The sequence below is a fragment of the Crassostrea angulata genome, chromosome 2 (genome assembly GCF_025612915.1).
Source record: "Crassostrea angulata isolate pt1a10 chromosome 2, ASM2561291v2, whole genome shotgun sequence".
NCBI lineage: Eukaryota > Metazoa > Mollusca > Bivalvia > Ostreida > Ostreidae > Magallana > Magallana angulata.
The window spans coordinates 81,358,067-81,374,810 of NC_069112.1; the positions used below are offsets into that span (position 1 = coordinate 81,358,067).

The 16,744-nt window shown below is 35.3% G+C and overlaps 1 protein-coding gene across 8 annotated transcripts in view; it reads left to right on the plus strand.

Moving 5' to 3' along the window:
• LOC128170591 (unconventional myosin-Va-like) overlaps positions 1-16,744 on the plus strand; it is a 73,292-nt gene extending 56,548 nt beyond the window's left edge. For 6 of the 8 annotated variants that reach the window (XM_052836370.1, XM_052836377.1, XM_052836374.1 and 3 more), the window contains 13 exons: positions 4,339-4,459; positions 5,251-5,268; positions 7,928-8,005; positions 8,734-8,827; positions 9,327-9,479; positions 10,174-10,325; positions 10,904-10,993; positions 11,091-11,241; positions 11,657-11,790; positions 12,681-12,752; positions 12,873-12,958; positions 14,178-14,349; positions 14,722-16,744. In XM_052836370.1, coding sequence (XP_052692330.1) covers positions 4,339-4,459; positions 5,251-5,268; positions 7,928-8,005; positions 8,734-8,827; positions 9,327-9,479; positions 10,174-10,325; positions 10,904-10,993; positions 11,091-11,241; positions 11,657-11,790; positions 12,681-12,752; positions 12,873-12,958; positions 14,178-14,349; positions 14,722-14,967 — 1,567 coding nt within the window. In that variant the 3' untranslated portion in view covers positions 14,968-16,744. The remainder of the gene's footprint in view (positions 1-4,338; positions 4,460-5,250; positions 5,269-7,927; positions 8,006-8,733; positions 8,828-9,326; positions 9,480-10,173; positions 10,326-10,903; positions 10,994-11,090; positions 11,242-11,656; positions 11,791-12,680; positions 12,753-12,872; positions 12,959-14,177; positions 14,350-14,721) is intronic. The other 2 variants (XM_052836372.1, XM_052836378.1) reach the window with 1 other exon arrangement.

Here is a 16,744-nt window from a genome sequence, read left to right on the forward strand (position 1 = left end):
CATTTCATCTTATGTTTGCGTTGGAAATCTGTAACGTTCAATTTCCTATGAATACACTTTGCTAGTTTATGCGCCATGAGCACAAATATGTACGTCACCACGTGTTTTGAGTATATTTATTTTTGTAAGATTAAATGTAACATAGTACCTTAGATAACCAATTTGATAATTATGTACTTTTGAAAATAATCGTTAAATTATATCTACTATTTAATAAAAAAGATTTTTCTCTACAAAATTTCTGGCACTATATTTTTAGTTGTGGAAGCGAATTAAATATTAAGACGTTAATATGGCTGTTCCATGTTTGTTTCATTTCCCTGACTGAGAGCGTATATAATGGTTTTGTACCAACGATATACATATATTTCATACAAAAATAGACATCAATATGAATTTATTAGATATAAGCATTGATTTCATCTTCATGACTTCAGGGTATGTTTAATGATGTATTTTAAAATACTAAACTTACGTTGAAAACTAAAAAACTGGATTGTTCATCGGAGGATTTAAGTTGAAATTAGCATGATTAGATAGAACTTAACAAAATAAAGTCAATTAAAAATCAAACCTTGGAACTTTGATTTAATGCATTTTTTTTTTTTAGATATATCTTTACTTCACCTGTAGTTAAAAACATATTCACTATAGCTGTAAATTCAGAAATTCATTTTGTCAGAATTTGTAACTGATATACAATAATAATAAAAAACCATATACTTAAACCACAGTCACAAAACAATTTACCTATTAAATGGTTGAACAAATACAAAATACCTGTTGCATGAGAACAAAAAAATTCTTTGGAATCCTCATTCTGATTAATATTTCAATTAATATAAGTTAAACATTTCTACAACAATATTATTGATTTTTATATTGATGTCTGTGTTCATACTAAACCAGATTAAGTAAATCAGCTGCATTTCTTATTTATAATACTGACTTTTTGTTGTATTTTATAGATCATTTCTGGTGTTAAAAACATATTCATTATAGCCGTAAATTCATAAATTCATTATCATGTCAGAATTTGTGACTGATCTGCAATAAAAAAAAACATATACTTAAACCACAGTCACAAAACAATTTACCTATTAAATGGTTGAACAAATAGTATTACCTGTTGCATGAGAAAAAAAATAATTTTGGAATATTTACAAAACTGACTTTGTGTCGTTGTATTTTACAGATTATTTGCGCTGGATCAATCTTTGGTGATTCATGAATATGGAGAGGAGTTATTCCCCTTGCTGTTCAGAGAGTACCATTATTGAAGCATATCCAGAATTTTCTCTCTTTCCAAAACATTTTGAACTTATGTCTAAAATTGATAAAGAAATGGGAGCCAAAGGGACCAAAGAGGGAAGCGGTGGTAGATTGCCAGAGGGAGAGACCCGGGGTCAATCTGTGGTAGGCGGTGGGGAAGCAGTGGAGTCCAATAGAGAAGGTGGGGGACAGGCAGGCGGAGATGTGGATATTTTTGTCCTGAATATCGGGGAAGAAAAAGGAAGCAGTTTCACAGAGAGAGAAAGGACAGAAGGAGGGGAATATTTAGTTCAGTTTCCGTCGGACAATGATCAGAGATTTCAGTCGGACAATGATCAGAGAGTTCACTCGGACAGTGATCAGAGATTTCAGTCGGACAGCGATCAGAGATTTCAGTCAGACAATGATCAGAGATTTCAGTTGGACAATGATCAGAGAGTTCAGTCGGGCAATGATCAGAGAGTTCAGTCGGGCAATGATCAGAGAGTTCAGTCGGACAATGATCAGAGAGTTCAGTCGGACAATGATCAGAGAGTTCAGTCGGACAATGATCAGAGAGTTCAGTCGGACAGCGATCAAAGCTTCCATTTTGGGAACAAGTTAAAAGCTGACAATAAAAGAGATAGACTCAAGATCAGTGTCCAGAGGGAAATGGTTGATCAAGAATCTCGGGGGACAGATGTCCATAGAAGTATATGTCAGGAGGAATGTAGCGAGTCTCTCACCTCCAGTGATGTTGGTTGTTTGGAAAAAGACTCCAGTGATTTAAGGGAATGCCAAATGTCTGCCGTAAATAGTAGAAATGAGTCTTATTCAAGCTCAATACCAGATTGTTCAGGTTCAAAATCATTCGGTTCATGTTCAAAACCAAACGATGTGTTCAAAAATAATAATAATCACACAGACAGTCTTTGTTCTTGTAAAATTTGTACAGAAAAAGTAGATAGAGATGTAATTTCAAATATAGACACTGGTTCAGAACCAAATGTTATAGTAGATGTCGGAGGTTCAGACCACAAATGTTCAGCATGTGAACAACAAAACTCTACAGAAAAGGAGAAAAACGGTGAACCAATGAAGTGTTCACATGATGAACCTCTAACTAGTTCAGACATTTGTTCACAGTGTGGGAACAGAGCAACAGTTTTGATGTTTGATGAAGTTTTCTGTGAGAAATGTCACAAAGAATTAGAACTGAACATGTCTGAGGCCTGTTCACTGGACTCGAGTTGTTCAAACCCACATACTGGTTCATGTTCAAATGAAACAGGTTCTGGTATGATACAAGGCTCTGGAATGGGTCACCTAACAGTGAATAACTCTTATGTAACACACAGTAATGGCTCTGTAGACTATATCCAACATCCTGGTTCTTGTGATTACCAAGGTTTGAAAAATAGTGATGAACTTTGCATTGGTCATGGATCAGAATCCCATGGATTTATTTACAATGACAAAGAGACCCCTACAGCTATGGGATCTATTCCAAATGATATCGACCACCAAATGGAATTCATGGATGTTGACCCTTTTGTGGATGAGAATGTTCCCGGATGTGAAGATTTTGTGGATGTGTTTGCGGATGAAACGGAGAAGTTGGATAAAACTGTGGAGGCCAACACAATTATCCAAGCATCGGACGATGTGCAGTGGGAGGGAAACTTTATGTGTACCTGTGAGGAGTGTCTGAAGGGTCTGCGGATCGAGCGGATTGTCACCGCGGATAAATCCACCATGTGTCCAGATGATCCACCTTATGTGTTGATGTGTGAGATTTGTGAGGAGTAAGTGAAGACTCTTTACCAGGTGGATGAATCCACAAGGCTTTTCTATAGATAACTAAAAGAGAGAGAGAGAGAGAGAGAGAGAGAGAGAGAGAGAGAGAGAGAGAGAGAGAGGAGAGAGAGAGAGAGAGGGAGAGAGAGAGAGAGAGAGAGAGAGAGAGAGATGTATGTACCTAGTACAGGACAGAAAGAAATTATGAGAAAGAATTAAAAGTAGGTCGTTAGGATGATGAGAAAGTAGGTGTGATTAAATGTAAGAATAAGTGAATGGTTGAAAGGAGAAAGAATTAAAAGAGGTCGTTAGGATGATGAGAAAGTAGGTGTGATTAAATGTAAGAATAAGTGAATGGTTGAAAGGAGAAAGAATTAAAAGAGGTCGTTAGGATGATGAGAAAGTAGGTGTGATTAAATGTAAGAATAAGTGAATGGTTGAAAGGAGAAAGAATTAAAAGAGGTCGTTAGGATGATGAGAAAGTAGGTGTGATCAAATGTAAGAATAAGTGAATGGTTGAAAGGAGAAAGAATTAAAAGAGGTCGTTAGGATGATGAGAAAGTAGGTGTGATTAAATGTAAGAATAAGTGAATGGTTGAAAGGAGAAAGAATTAAAAGAGGTCGTTAGGATGATGAGAAAGTAGGTGTGATTAAATGTAAGAATAAGTGAATGGTTGAAAGGAGAAAGAATTAAAATAGGTCGTTAGGATGATGAGAAAGTAGGTGTGATTAAATGTAAGAATAAGTGAATGGTTGAAAGGTAAGAAAGAACAAAAGCAATAAATATCTAGAAAAAAACCCTAAAGAATGATGTATCAGGTAGCCAGAAGATTACAGAGTAAGTACATCAGGCAGAACAAAACTGATATACTGTAAATACCTAACATTTCGTGAGTACTTAATTCCGCGATCCCGCTGGTTTGTATAAATTCGTGAGAATATAAAATCGTGAGTGTGGATTTTTTCTCCTTTTTTCTTATATTTTTCAACTCTCAGAAAATAATGACGAGATTTTAAAATCCGCAATAGATGCTTCTTGCGATTTAACGCGGATATTAATTCCTCATGTTTAATTAGGAATTCACAGTACATGTCGACCAACAAATTGGTCAAAGAATGACGCTTTCTTTTAGAACAGTATTGACAGTCATGGTTTGTTTTAAGGGCAATATTAAAAGACTAATAATTATATTTCAAATGTAAAATTGTTGTTTTAATGGACGATGTTGGCAGGTACTTTTGGTTTGCTATTAGGGTAATATTTACAGACTTCTGAATTGTTTTTTGTAGATTACTTGAAAACCAGCTCCAAAAGACGGAGAAGGATGCCAAAAAGAAAGAGGACAAACTGAAGAGGGAGATCCGAGACCTGAAACATGAGAACGAGGCCGCCCAAAAAGTTATCAACCAGGTAAGATGATACGCGATACACTGAATGGTAAATGATATGCGATACATGGTACATTGAATGGTAAGATGATATGCGATACATGGTACATTGAATGGTAAGATGATACACGATACACTGAATGGTAAGATGATATGCGATACATGGTACATTGAATGGTAAGATGATATGCGATACATGGTACATTGAATGGTAAGATGATATGCGATACATGGTACATTGAATGGTAAGATGATATGCGATACATGGTACATTGAATGGTAAGATGATATGCAATACACAGTAAAGTAAATGTTAAGTTTAAACATGATACACAATACACTGAATTTCTATCAGAACTATGCACAGAGATAGGAGGTCTTTGTTTTATGTTATTCGCCAGTGAAGAAAGCAATCAACCATGTTAGATGAAACATGATACACACTTTACTGAATAGCCCAAACTTCACTCCAACCACTTACGATATAAATGTTTGTATATTATATGGTAGACTCACAGGCTTTTAGTGTTGTCTCTTAATTCATCTGTTAAAATATGAACAAATAAGATATTACTATGATGAGGGGGAAAAAAACCCACAGGATGGAGACACATAACTCTGATAATATTACCACTGGGTTTGGATGATGAGAATCCTATGTTTCTCTTTACAGAATAATTTTAAGTTAATTTGATTTCTCCAAGGGAGTCCTATGTTTCTGTTTGTAGAATAGTTTTAAGTTATTTTGATTAATTAGACTCTCTCTGTCACCGGTTTGTTTGGTTCACTTTCTTCTTTTTTTTCATTTGACAGTACAACAGCATCACCAGAGTATGTACAGCAGTAGTGTTACTATTTATAGCACAGAGTTTCTCTTTATAGCGCAGTGTTACTATTTATAGCACAGAGTTACTATTTATAGCTCAGTGTTACTATTTATAACACTAGTTACTATTTATAGCTCAGTGTTACTATATATAGCACTGTTTTTTACTGACTGCATTGTGTTTTGTATGCCTACTGACTTTGAGGGAAGGGTAGCCATTAATGAGTCTCTAATCATAGAAACAGTCCTCTTTATATTGAAGAACATTTTGAAGAATATTTTTTAAATTTAAAGTTTCAATTATTTTCTTTGAATTAAAGAAAAGTCTATTTTTGTTTTATTGAAAGTTTCAAATATTATCTCAGACAGAGATAAAATATTCATTTAAACATTCTTAAGAGCAAGATTTAGTAACAGACATTGAATAATCATAAATAGCTTTATTTGATATTTTTGATATAATTTTAAGTGACAAAAAAACCCAGCTGACTTTCTTTCAATGGAATTCTGAACATTTTAAAGTCTGTAAATGTGAATGGTTCAAATGATTAGGTTTGCCACATTTTTTTTATCTCCTTTTGTTTTCATTTTATAAGCTGAATGGTTAAAAGCTAACCAGAAGTAAATTAATCAAATCGTTAAAAAGTATGAACTTAAAAAAATGATTCATTCTGTCAGTATGGTATGAAATGGGTATACATGCTCAAACCAGGGCTGCCATGTTGTTTAAAGACTATGATCTTAAACTTCAAACTCTAAAATATCAGGGTTAAGGTTAGGGTTATATCTTGACCTTTACTGTGCAAATATCTCAACATTGACCCATTGAAATGTGCCCTTTGATTTGATATATATGTTTTTGTTCAGCATGTATCATATACAAATGCATATATATTTTTGCTGCATACTTACATAATCATAACTTACAATATGTCACTAAATGTATATAATCAAGACTACAAAATGTTATTAGCTGAAGGAAATTCACAGTAATTGCAGGCTCACTGTGTAGAATTGGAAGGGGTCTCCGCTAGTTGCATATGTCGTAAACATGAGAGAGAGAGAGAAAGAGAGAGACAGACAGACAGACAGACAGACATATTGAAAGAAATGAGAAACAGAAAAGGGACGTATAAAGTCATGGATTAAGAGAGTAAAAAGATAAAATCAGAGGCAGAAAAGGAGGATGCAGGAGAGACAAACACAGAAAAGTGGATAAAAAAGAGAGAGAGACAAATAATGACAAGTGAATCAATGAAATACAAGTTTAAGGCAAAGAAAAATACCATACAAAAGTGGTAATACAAAAAAATTGATATACAGAAAGTTTGATAAAGGGAAGGGGTAACAGATAACAAAAGGACAGACAGATGAACATGGACAAGGATTGAGAGAGGGGATTGGGGAATTGGAGACTATATAACACATTTTGGATAGAGAAAAAGAGAGAGAGAGAGAGAGAGAGAGAGAGAGAGAGAGAGAGAGAGAGAGAGAGAGAGGAGGGGAGAGGGTTATGGAAGATTACGACAGATTAACTAACTTTAAGAGTGTTACCAGAGATATTAACTTCTGCTTGTCTTGTAGAGTACTTTGTTAAGCTTCTCAGAGACCCGGATCTTCAATATTCAGTTTATTTAATCTGTTAATCGGAGACTCCCCTGACGTTTACGCCTTCACAATTAATAATATGGTACTCTTTTAGATGACAGCTTCACATTGCTATTGTTGAGAAAAAAGATAGGAAATTTATTGTTATGATCTGACACCACACTGTACTGTGGTGTCATCAATATTCGTTGAATACCAATTTTCGTGGATTTCGTTGTTAAGTTGATCCACGAAATTAAATGTTCATTGAAGTTCAATTTCAACCAACATTTTGTATTGATGGAATCATTGGCCATGAAATTACGTATCCTTGAAACTGTGGTTTTACGAAAATCCACGAAAATTGATACCCATGAAAATTAATGAATCCACAGTATATGTATTAACAAATTGAAAATGGATGTAAGAGTTGGAGAAGTCTCTTTACTAGTGTTTGTCATATTAACCACTCTGCACTATCTGGTTTGGAGATGACCCCTTATATTCTGTTTGATGTTTAGTTTGGACATGTTCCCTACATCCTGATTGATTTTGGTTTAAATAATTATGCTCCCTTTTTTATGTTTGATTTTTTGTTTGGGGTGTACCCGACTTCCAGTTTTGAATTTGATTATTATAGTATAAGTTGATTGGATTTTTGATGCATATTACGAAAAAAAAGTCTGTAAGTTGTTAAAAATTTGATGTTCATAGATTGGAATTGAACAATTACTGTTAAAGTTAAGCTGCCTTTGAATTATACGAATTGTGCAAAAAGTCAAAATTCCCAGCTTTTGAATTTATACGGTTATAGCCATGTGCATTGATTTATTATTTATATGCATGATTACTACTCTAAAAATAACAGTCAGCAAAATTTACTGGATTATAGTTTGAAGACAAAAATGAAATTGTTCATACATTACTACATAAAACAAATATTTGACAATTTCAATGGAATTTACATTCTACAAGAGCACTGATTACCAGTATATTCATTTTGACATAAGACAATATAAGACTTAGTAGTGCTCCCCTCAGTTTGATAATAATGACGCCTCCCTTTACCACTTGTAGAATCTACAGCTTGGACCTGAGGCGAAGATCGAGGCCACAATGCAGCACGAGATAACTCGATTGACGTCCGAGAATCTGGTGAGTACAATAGATAATGGTCATGATGCATCACGAGATAACTCGCCTGACGTCCCAGAATCTGGTGAGTTCAATAGATAAAGGTCACGATGCAACACGAGATCACTCGCCTGACGTCCGAGAATCTGGTGAGTACAATAGATAAAGGTCACGATGCAACACGAGATAACTCGCCTGACGTCCGAGAATCTGGTGAGTACAATAGATAAAGGTCCCAATTCAACACGAGATCACTCGCCTGACGTCCCAGAATCTGGTGAGTTCAATAGATAAAGGTCACGATGCAACACATGATAACTCGCCTGACGTCCGAGAATCTGGTGAGTACAATAGATAAAGGTCCCAATTCAACACGAGATAACCCGCCTGACGTCCGAGAATTTGGTGAGCACAATAGAACTTAGAGTGCCTTAATGTTAATATTGATGCAAATGGGCTATGATAATTTTTTATTATGAAATTAAACCTTCATTTCCAAAACTGAATATTGACTGCTTTTATTAAATTTTTTTTTCAATTTTTTTTTAATTCATTATATACCAATCATTTAATTGTAATTAGTGAAGTTTATTTAGAAAGCCTACAGACAATTGTAACATGTTACACCAGTCCTGCTTAATACATGTACATTATTCTCCATAACAAGGGTCTGTCACAGAAACACTCTACAAGCTCAGTGGTCAAAATATTGTAAAATTAGTTTTTCTTTAATGATTTTATTTTTTCAGGACTTGAGGGAAAAGGCCGATAAACAATCGGACCAAATCCGCAAGCTGAAGAAAATGTTGAAGGTGTATGCCAAGAAACTGAAGGATGGAGACGGTGAGTGCTGCTGCTGTTCTTGACCTTTAGTTTTGAGGTCATCGCTGACAATCAATGACTTAGTTATGACCTTTGAACTAGAGCCCTCTTTGACCTTGAACTGTTATTGTCAGCTAGAGACGGATGGAAGAGTCGTATTGAATCAAGATGCTTTGAAGATACAGTTGTTTGTAGATAAAGTTCCTTGCTGGTCTATTTTTATTTCAGTTAAAATTGGCCTTTGAAATAGGTTTTCTGTGCAAGTCAATATCAAATAAATAATGCCCCTTTCTTCAGGCCAAAAGGTTTCTTTTTAACTTTTACTCAGCAATGAAAATGAATAAATTATTTTTCAATTTATAGAAAATTCATGACATTTTATCCTACTATGTTCATGAATTGCTAACACTGACCAAAAATACAACATTTTATTTAAAATTTATCTCAACAAAAGGAAAAAAGTCAAATTTATGAAATTAAGACTGGATTTCTGACTGACTGTTTGTTACCATGGTTACAGTAGCTGAGATTGAGGCTGAGTTAGAGAGAGACGACAAACAGAAGAAGTCGGACGATGGAGTCGCCACCGTGAAACACCTCGACCGGACGTACATGGGAATGCTAGAATACAAGAAGGAGGATGAGGCTCAACTCATAAAGTGTCTGATCTTGGGTGAGTGGACTCATCATGTATTTGATCATGGGTGAGTGGAAAACTCATCAAGTGTTTGATCATGGGTGAGTGTAAGACTCATCAAGTTTTTAATCATCGGTGAGTGGAAAATTCATCAAGTGTTTGATCATGGGTGAGTGGAAAATTCATCAAGTGTTTGATCATGGGTGAGTGGAAAATTCATCAAGTGTTTGATCATGGGTGAGTGGAAAACTCGTCAAATGTTTGATCATGAGTGAGTGGAAAACTCATCAAGTTTCTGATCATGGGTGAGTGGAAAATAAAAAAATAAAAAATAAAATCAAAAATATTCTTTTCAATGCCAGAATGCAGAGAGATGGAGAGAGAGAGAGAGAAAGAAAGAAATAGTTTTCATGTTACAATAACAAATGATATATTAAACACTACATATAAATGACAGTGAGTTTGTGAGTACCAAATGAATATTGTCAACAAGGATTTGAATTCATATAACATTTAAAACAAAATAAGTTATGTGTCAATAAAGGATCTCCCATGATAGCAGTTGTGTATGATATTCATACAAATCATCCCTTCTTTAAGAATCATGAATAGAAAACGTACATCTTATTGGATAAAATTCATACACCATCACAAATCATGAAAGATTTCTTACTAATGTATTATCACATAATTATACGATCAATGTTCTTCTCAACATTTTTATTTGTAGACCTAAAGCCAAAATTAGCACAGGGTTTGTTGCCGGGACTTCCGTCATATCTCCTGTTCATGTGTGTACGACACACGGACTACATCAACGACGACGAAAAAGTCCGAACACTGCTGACCAATACAATCAATGGCATCAAAAAGTGTGTCAAGGTAATCAGAGAGTAGGTCAAGGTAATCAGAAAGAAGATCAAGTTAATCAGAAAGTAGGTCAAGGTAATAAGAAAGTAGATCAAGGTTATCAGAAAGTGGGTCAAGGTTATCAGAAAGTGGGTCAAGGTTATCAGAAAGTATGTGAAGGTTATGTTATAATCACAGATTTGTGTCAAGGTAATTAGATAGTGTTACATTGCATAGCTGAATTGTTACTGTAAATTCTCTTTAAAAACATGGTATCTTCACTGGCCTTTAATTTTTTTGTGATCCACAAGACTTTAGTCAACAATATCATCATTTTTGATAACCTTGATAAACTCCGTTATCAAAAATATAATTATATGATTAGTAATTTTTTTGAAAAGAAGATGTGCTAAAAGACATTCATTATTCATCATGTAATAATGTGAAACAGAGTAGATTATGTGAGTCAATCACAGATTTGGGTGAAGGTAATCAAACTGTCATTGCAAAGCTGAACAAGGAGTGTGTTGTGTTTGGATAGTTGTATTTTATAGTGCACTTAAAAACATCATCATTGTCATTGAAATGTTTTGTTCAATCTCTCTTAACAGAAGCACAGTAAAGAATTGGATCGAGTCATTATGTGGCTGGCCAACACCTGTCGTCTTCTTCATACTCTGAAACAGTACAGTGGCGAAAAGGTGAGACTTACTGCCAATGAATGAATGAATGAATGAAGGAGAGAGAGAGAGAGAGAGAGAGAGAGATTGAGTACAATATAACCAATGTGTTTTGTAGGCGTTTCAATCTGAGAACACGCCCCGACAGAACGAGCACTGTCTGAGGAACTTTGACCTGTCTGAGTACAGACAGGTGTTCAGTGACCTGGCCGTGTGGATCTACCAGACCATGATCAAATACATGGAGGAAGTCATACAGCCCATGGTCGGTAAGTCTGTCTGTCTGTCTGTCTATCTATCTGTCTGTCTGTCTATGTGTCTGTCTGTGTGGATCTATCAGACCATGATCAAATACATGGAGGAGGTCATACAGCCCATGGTCGGTAAGTCTGTCTGTCTGGCTGTGTCTGTCTGTCTGTCTGTATGTCTGTCTATGTGTCTGTCTGTCTATGTGTCTGTCTGTCTGTCTATGTGTCTGTCCATATCTGTTTGCTGTCTATGTGTCTGTCTGTTTTATCTGTGTCTGTCTGTCTGTCTCTGTCTGAGGAACTAATTGTCCGAGGATTGAGGCTAATTCTATCAATATTCACATTTCTATTGCGGTGTCACCTTTCTTTAAAACCTGAAGGATTAACTTATATAAATTCTATAACTGTTTCTGATCCATTGACCTCTGTATTGTAGTGTCGGCTCTACTGGAACACGAGGCGATTGCTGGTCTGACAGCGAGTAAACCGGCGGGGATGAGAGGGCGGAGCAGTAGCTCGGCTCATGAGGAGGAGGGACGTGAGTTCTCACTGGACTCACTCGTCAAAGCCGTGAGTTTGTTGAGTTTTTTGAGTCAACTAGAAATGTTTCTTATGATTTTTGACTCGTTAAAGCTGCAGGTTGTTAAAATTTGCTGAGTCTACTTAATAATTTCTCTAATTATTCATAAAATATACACATTCATTGAATTCATTAATTATGTCCACTCTATAGCACTACTTTATTTCTGGACTCATAAAATCTGATAGGGGATTACCAAGTTCATTTTTTAAGTCCTCTGAAATTTTTTGGTTTAATTCTGGACGTGCATGTGAAAACTAAAGTTTTCTTGAATTTATTGACTATGTCACGGTAAATGTTTTTATATCTTTATGAAATCAATGTCATAGTTACATTAATTATTCATTAATGGTAACATGAATTTATAATTTTAATCAAAATTTTCAATGACATTATTGAAAATCAGTACATTTATATACAGTAAAACAAGGTTAAAGCGAATACGCTTATAATGAATTGACACTTACAGTAAAGTGATTTTCATTTCGTTTGACTATAGTTAACTCCCTTATGATGAGTTGACACTTAAAGTGAAGTGATTTTCATTCCCCGTGACTTTATTTCATGTTGTTAACTTGACGGATATAATGAATTATGCTTGTAACGAAGCAAAATAGTCCGTCCCTGGCTCTTCGTTATAAGCCTGTTTTACTGTAGAGTGAATTCACAGACTGGTAGAAGCTTTACTTTATTTAACTTCTTACATCTATTATACATTGGCGTGAATTCATTAATGCTTCGTGTACGATACTGTGTTGTCTTTGCTTTAGGTATAACATCAGTATATTGGAGTGAATATAGTGTATACTAAAGTGAATTCAATAATTTCCAGAAGTTTTACCTACAGTTCACAATACTGCATGTGTTGTCTTTTCTTCAGCTGAACAAGTACGTCCAGATTCTATCCCAGCATGCAGTGGACCCGGAACTGGTGAAGCAGGTCTTTAGACAGGTAACCATGGTTACACACATCAAACTCTGAAATCTATTCGACATTACTTACACGAAACTGAGACTGAACTCTTCTGTGTGTGGAGGTACATTTAGTTATAGTCGTCATCATGTTTTTCAGTTATACTACTATATTGGGTCCAATGCCCTGAACAATCTTCTTCTGAGAAAAGATATGTGTAACTGGTCCAAAGGCATGCAGATCAGGTGAGTGCAGGTGTAAAATACAGGTATTCTACAGGTGTGTAGACGAGGTGAATCAACAAGATTTGTATAGGTTAACACTACAGGTGAAGCAACAGTGCCTGTTGTAGATTCCTTAAACATGTACTTCACAAGCATTTATAGCTGTTTCACATTAAAGAACTATATATGATAAGAGTTAAATTTGGCCCCCATAATTCGCCATTTTTTAAAGTGTTTCGGTACAATAAAATGTTAACTAATTTTTTTAGAAGAGTTGATATAAAATATATTTTTCATCTATTTATTTGATTTATTTGCACTCACTGGCAGTATATGACGTCAGAAGTGACGCCATTTCTATAATTCAATCAAAATCAGCCAAAAATTGACATTTTTCTTATCTATTTACGAATGGGAAAAATAGAGCGCATGCTTGAACAAGGAAATTTTTTTTGTCACTTATTAGTCTTGGCTAGATACATCTCTGATTAAAATATTTTATTTGTTCAAGAATGCGCTCTATGTTTTCGGAAGGAAAAACTGCTTGAAAACAAGCTGTTTTACGCTAAAAATGCAAAAATGGCGGGAAAAGGTTGTCTTTACAATGTCATATTTCTAAATTGTGGGCACTTGAACCAAAATGAATATTATGTAAGCACATCACATACATATCTGTACTAAGAAAACAAAGAATGAAAGTAAAATGATGATGTTCATTTTAGGGGGCCATTTTAGGCTCTTATCATATATAGTCCTTTAATAAAGATTGTAAGACCTTAACTTTCTAGTGACTTCATATAGTCAACAACAGTCAGAAAAAAGGGAGAATTTTTCTTGGTTTGATAAGAATAGTATAATTGGTTAGGGTGGTGCATTTAGATCTTTTGTAGTTCAAACACAGTAGGTTGTATCATACATTTTCTCATCTACGTAATCATATATACTACTGTGCACTTGATTTCATAAATATTTTTGGGTATCAATTTTCATGGATTTAAAGAAAATCACAGTTTCAAGGAAATGTAAATTCGTGGCCAAATGATCCTTTCAAGACAAAATGTTAGTAGAAACTGCACTTCTGAATCAATGAACATTAAATAATGTGGATCAACTTGACAACGAAATCCATGAATATTGATGAAACCACAGTATTGTTTTGTGATCACCTTTCAGCCTATCAAAAAGCGTGTTACAAACAATTGAAATATTTATTCATAACAAAATCTTCCTAATTGACCAGGTACAACTTGAGTCACCTGGAGCAGTGGTTGAGAGACAACAAGCTGAACGAGTCTGGGGCTCAGTCCACACTTGAGCCGATCACCCAGGCGTCGCAGCTCCTACAGGCTCGCAAGTCAGATGCCGACGTAGACAGCATCTGTGAGATGTGTTCAAAACTCACAACCCCACAGGTATAGTACAAAACTTACAACCCCACAAGTACAAAACTCACAACCCCACAGGTATAGTACAAAACTTACAACCCCACAAGTACAAAACTCACAACCCCACAGGTATAGTACAAAACTTACAACCCCACAAGTACAAAACTCACAACCACACTAGAACAAATCTCACAACCCCATAGGTATAGTACAAACTCACAACCCCACAGGTATAGTTTAAACTTAATGATTTCCAGTACCAGTCCCCGTTATTTTCACTTTTCATTTTCTGTTTTATAAAGTGCCAGTAACAGCTCAATTCAGACCTTTATGTATATATATATATATATACATATGTGAAGTAGACCGTTCTGATGACTTTGTCTTTTGTCGTTACAGATTGTGAAGATCCTGAACCTTTACACCCCAGTGGACGAGTTCGAGGAGCGCGTTCCAATCAGCTTTATTCGTAAAATCCAGGAGCGGTTAAAATCAGTGAAGCGCGAGGAGGGGGAGGACAATACACTTCTGATGGACACCAAGTTCACCTTCCCCGTGACCTTCCCCTTTAACCCGTCCAGTGTCACGCTGGACTCGATAGATATACCCGAGTCTCTACACCTCGACTTTCTGACTCGAGTCTAATGTTAACATATATTAGGTTTATATTATAAGAATTACTGGACTCTATAGATTTACCCGAGTCTCTACACCTCGACTTCCTGACTCGGGTCTAATGTTACCATGTATTAGGTTTATATTATGAGAATTACTGGACTCGATAGATTTACCCGAGTCTCTACAGTTAGACTTATGACTCTGGTCTCATGAAAGCTGTGTTAGGTTTATATTATTGTCTACAGTATAGTTCTAATATCTCTACACCTTGACTTCCTGACATGAGTCTTATGTTAACATATGGTAGGTTTATATAATTGTAAGTACTGGACTCGATAGGTATACATGAGTCTCTACACCTTGAGTTCCTGACTCGAGTCTAATGTTAACATGTGTTAAGTTTATACCATTGCCTACTGTATCATAACCAAGTCCATACGCTTGATTTCCTGACACGGATGTAAATACCACCCTGACAAAGATGTAAATACCAACCTGACAAGGATGTAAATACCACCCTGACAAAGATGTAAATACCAACCTGACAAGGATGTAAATACCACCCTGACAAAGATGTAAATACCACCCTGACAAGGATGTAAATACCACCCTTGTTATGGTATATTTCAATATTTACTGTAAAGTTTCAAAACCTGATCATTGTCTGGGAGTCTTTAACATCTGGAGAATGTAATGTCTCTGTATTATATATAATTCCTGGACTGTATCAACATTCCCGATCCTTTACATCGTGACGTAGGTGTAATGTCCGCCGTACTAATGTTTATAAGATTGTCTTCTGTGTGGTAGGGATTAATGTACCATTGTCTCCTGTATATTTCTGTGTGGTAGGGATTAGAATTTGTGCTTGTATGATCATCACACGATTCCGGACTAGGGTCATGTTCCTATGTAGTCAGTTTTGATACTGTGATCTAATTCTGTTCTAATATTGCTTCATTGCTGAGCCCACTGAACCGACTTAATAGTTATGTACATGATTCACACTTTATTTGTAAGAGTTATTTACATTGTTATATTTAACAGTTATTTACATTGTTATATTTAACAGTTATTTACATTGTTATGAATAACATTTATAGTTGATTTAGTAAGGTTTTTGACCTTGGTCTATTTGACATCCCACCTAAATGTATCATCTAATGAACCAGGTTCTATGAATACACAGGTCTGTGCAATGACCTTGATGTGTTTGACATTCCACTATTTTTCACGTGACTGGGATTGCTGTTTCAGACATTCCATGCTAAAAGTTTATCATTTAGTTTTATGAATTGATTACGTTTAAGAATCAAGAATCAGGAAAAAAATTGAAGCCTGTTAGGGTTATAAAGTCACAAGGGTCAATAGTTCATGACCTTTGTGTCTTATTTCATACAACAGGAGCATGATGCACTTAGAAATGTGTTTGTCTGTTACAGACATTTTTATTACTTCTCGTAGACACCAAATGACCTACAAACCAATAGCTAGCTTATCTGTTAAGTATCGTCAAGTTGTGTAGTGGAGGCATGTTGACACATTCATGTTGACACACACACTATATATGGTAATGTTAACATTTATACATTGTTTATTACTGTTTCTGCACAAAGCATTACATTAGAATAACACATGCTCTTATTCCGTGTGACGTCATTCACTTCAAGGCATTTATAAGTTATTTATAAGCTATGTATAAGTTATTGTTTTTTTATCAGGCACTGGTTTAGGAGGAGGACTGTTTTTTTGTGTATATTGGACTGTGATAGCATGTAATGTGAAATACATAGAACTGAATTTA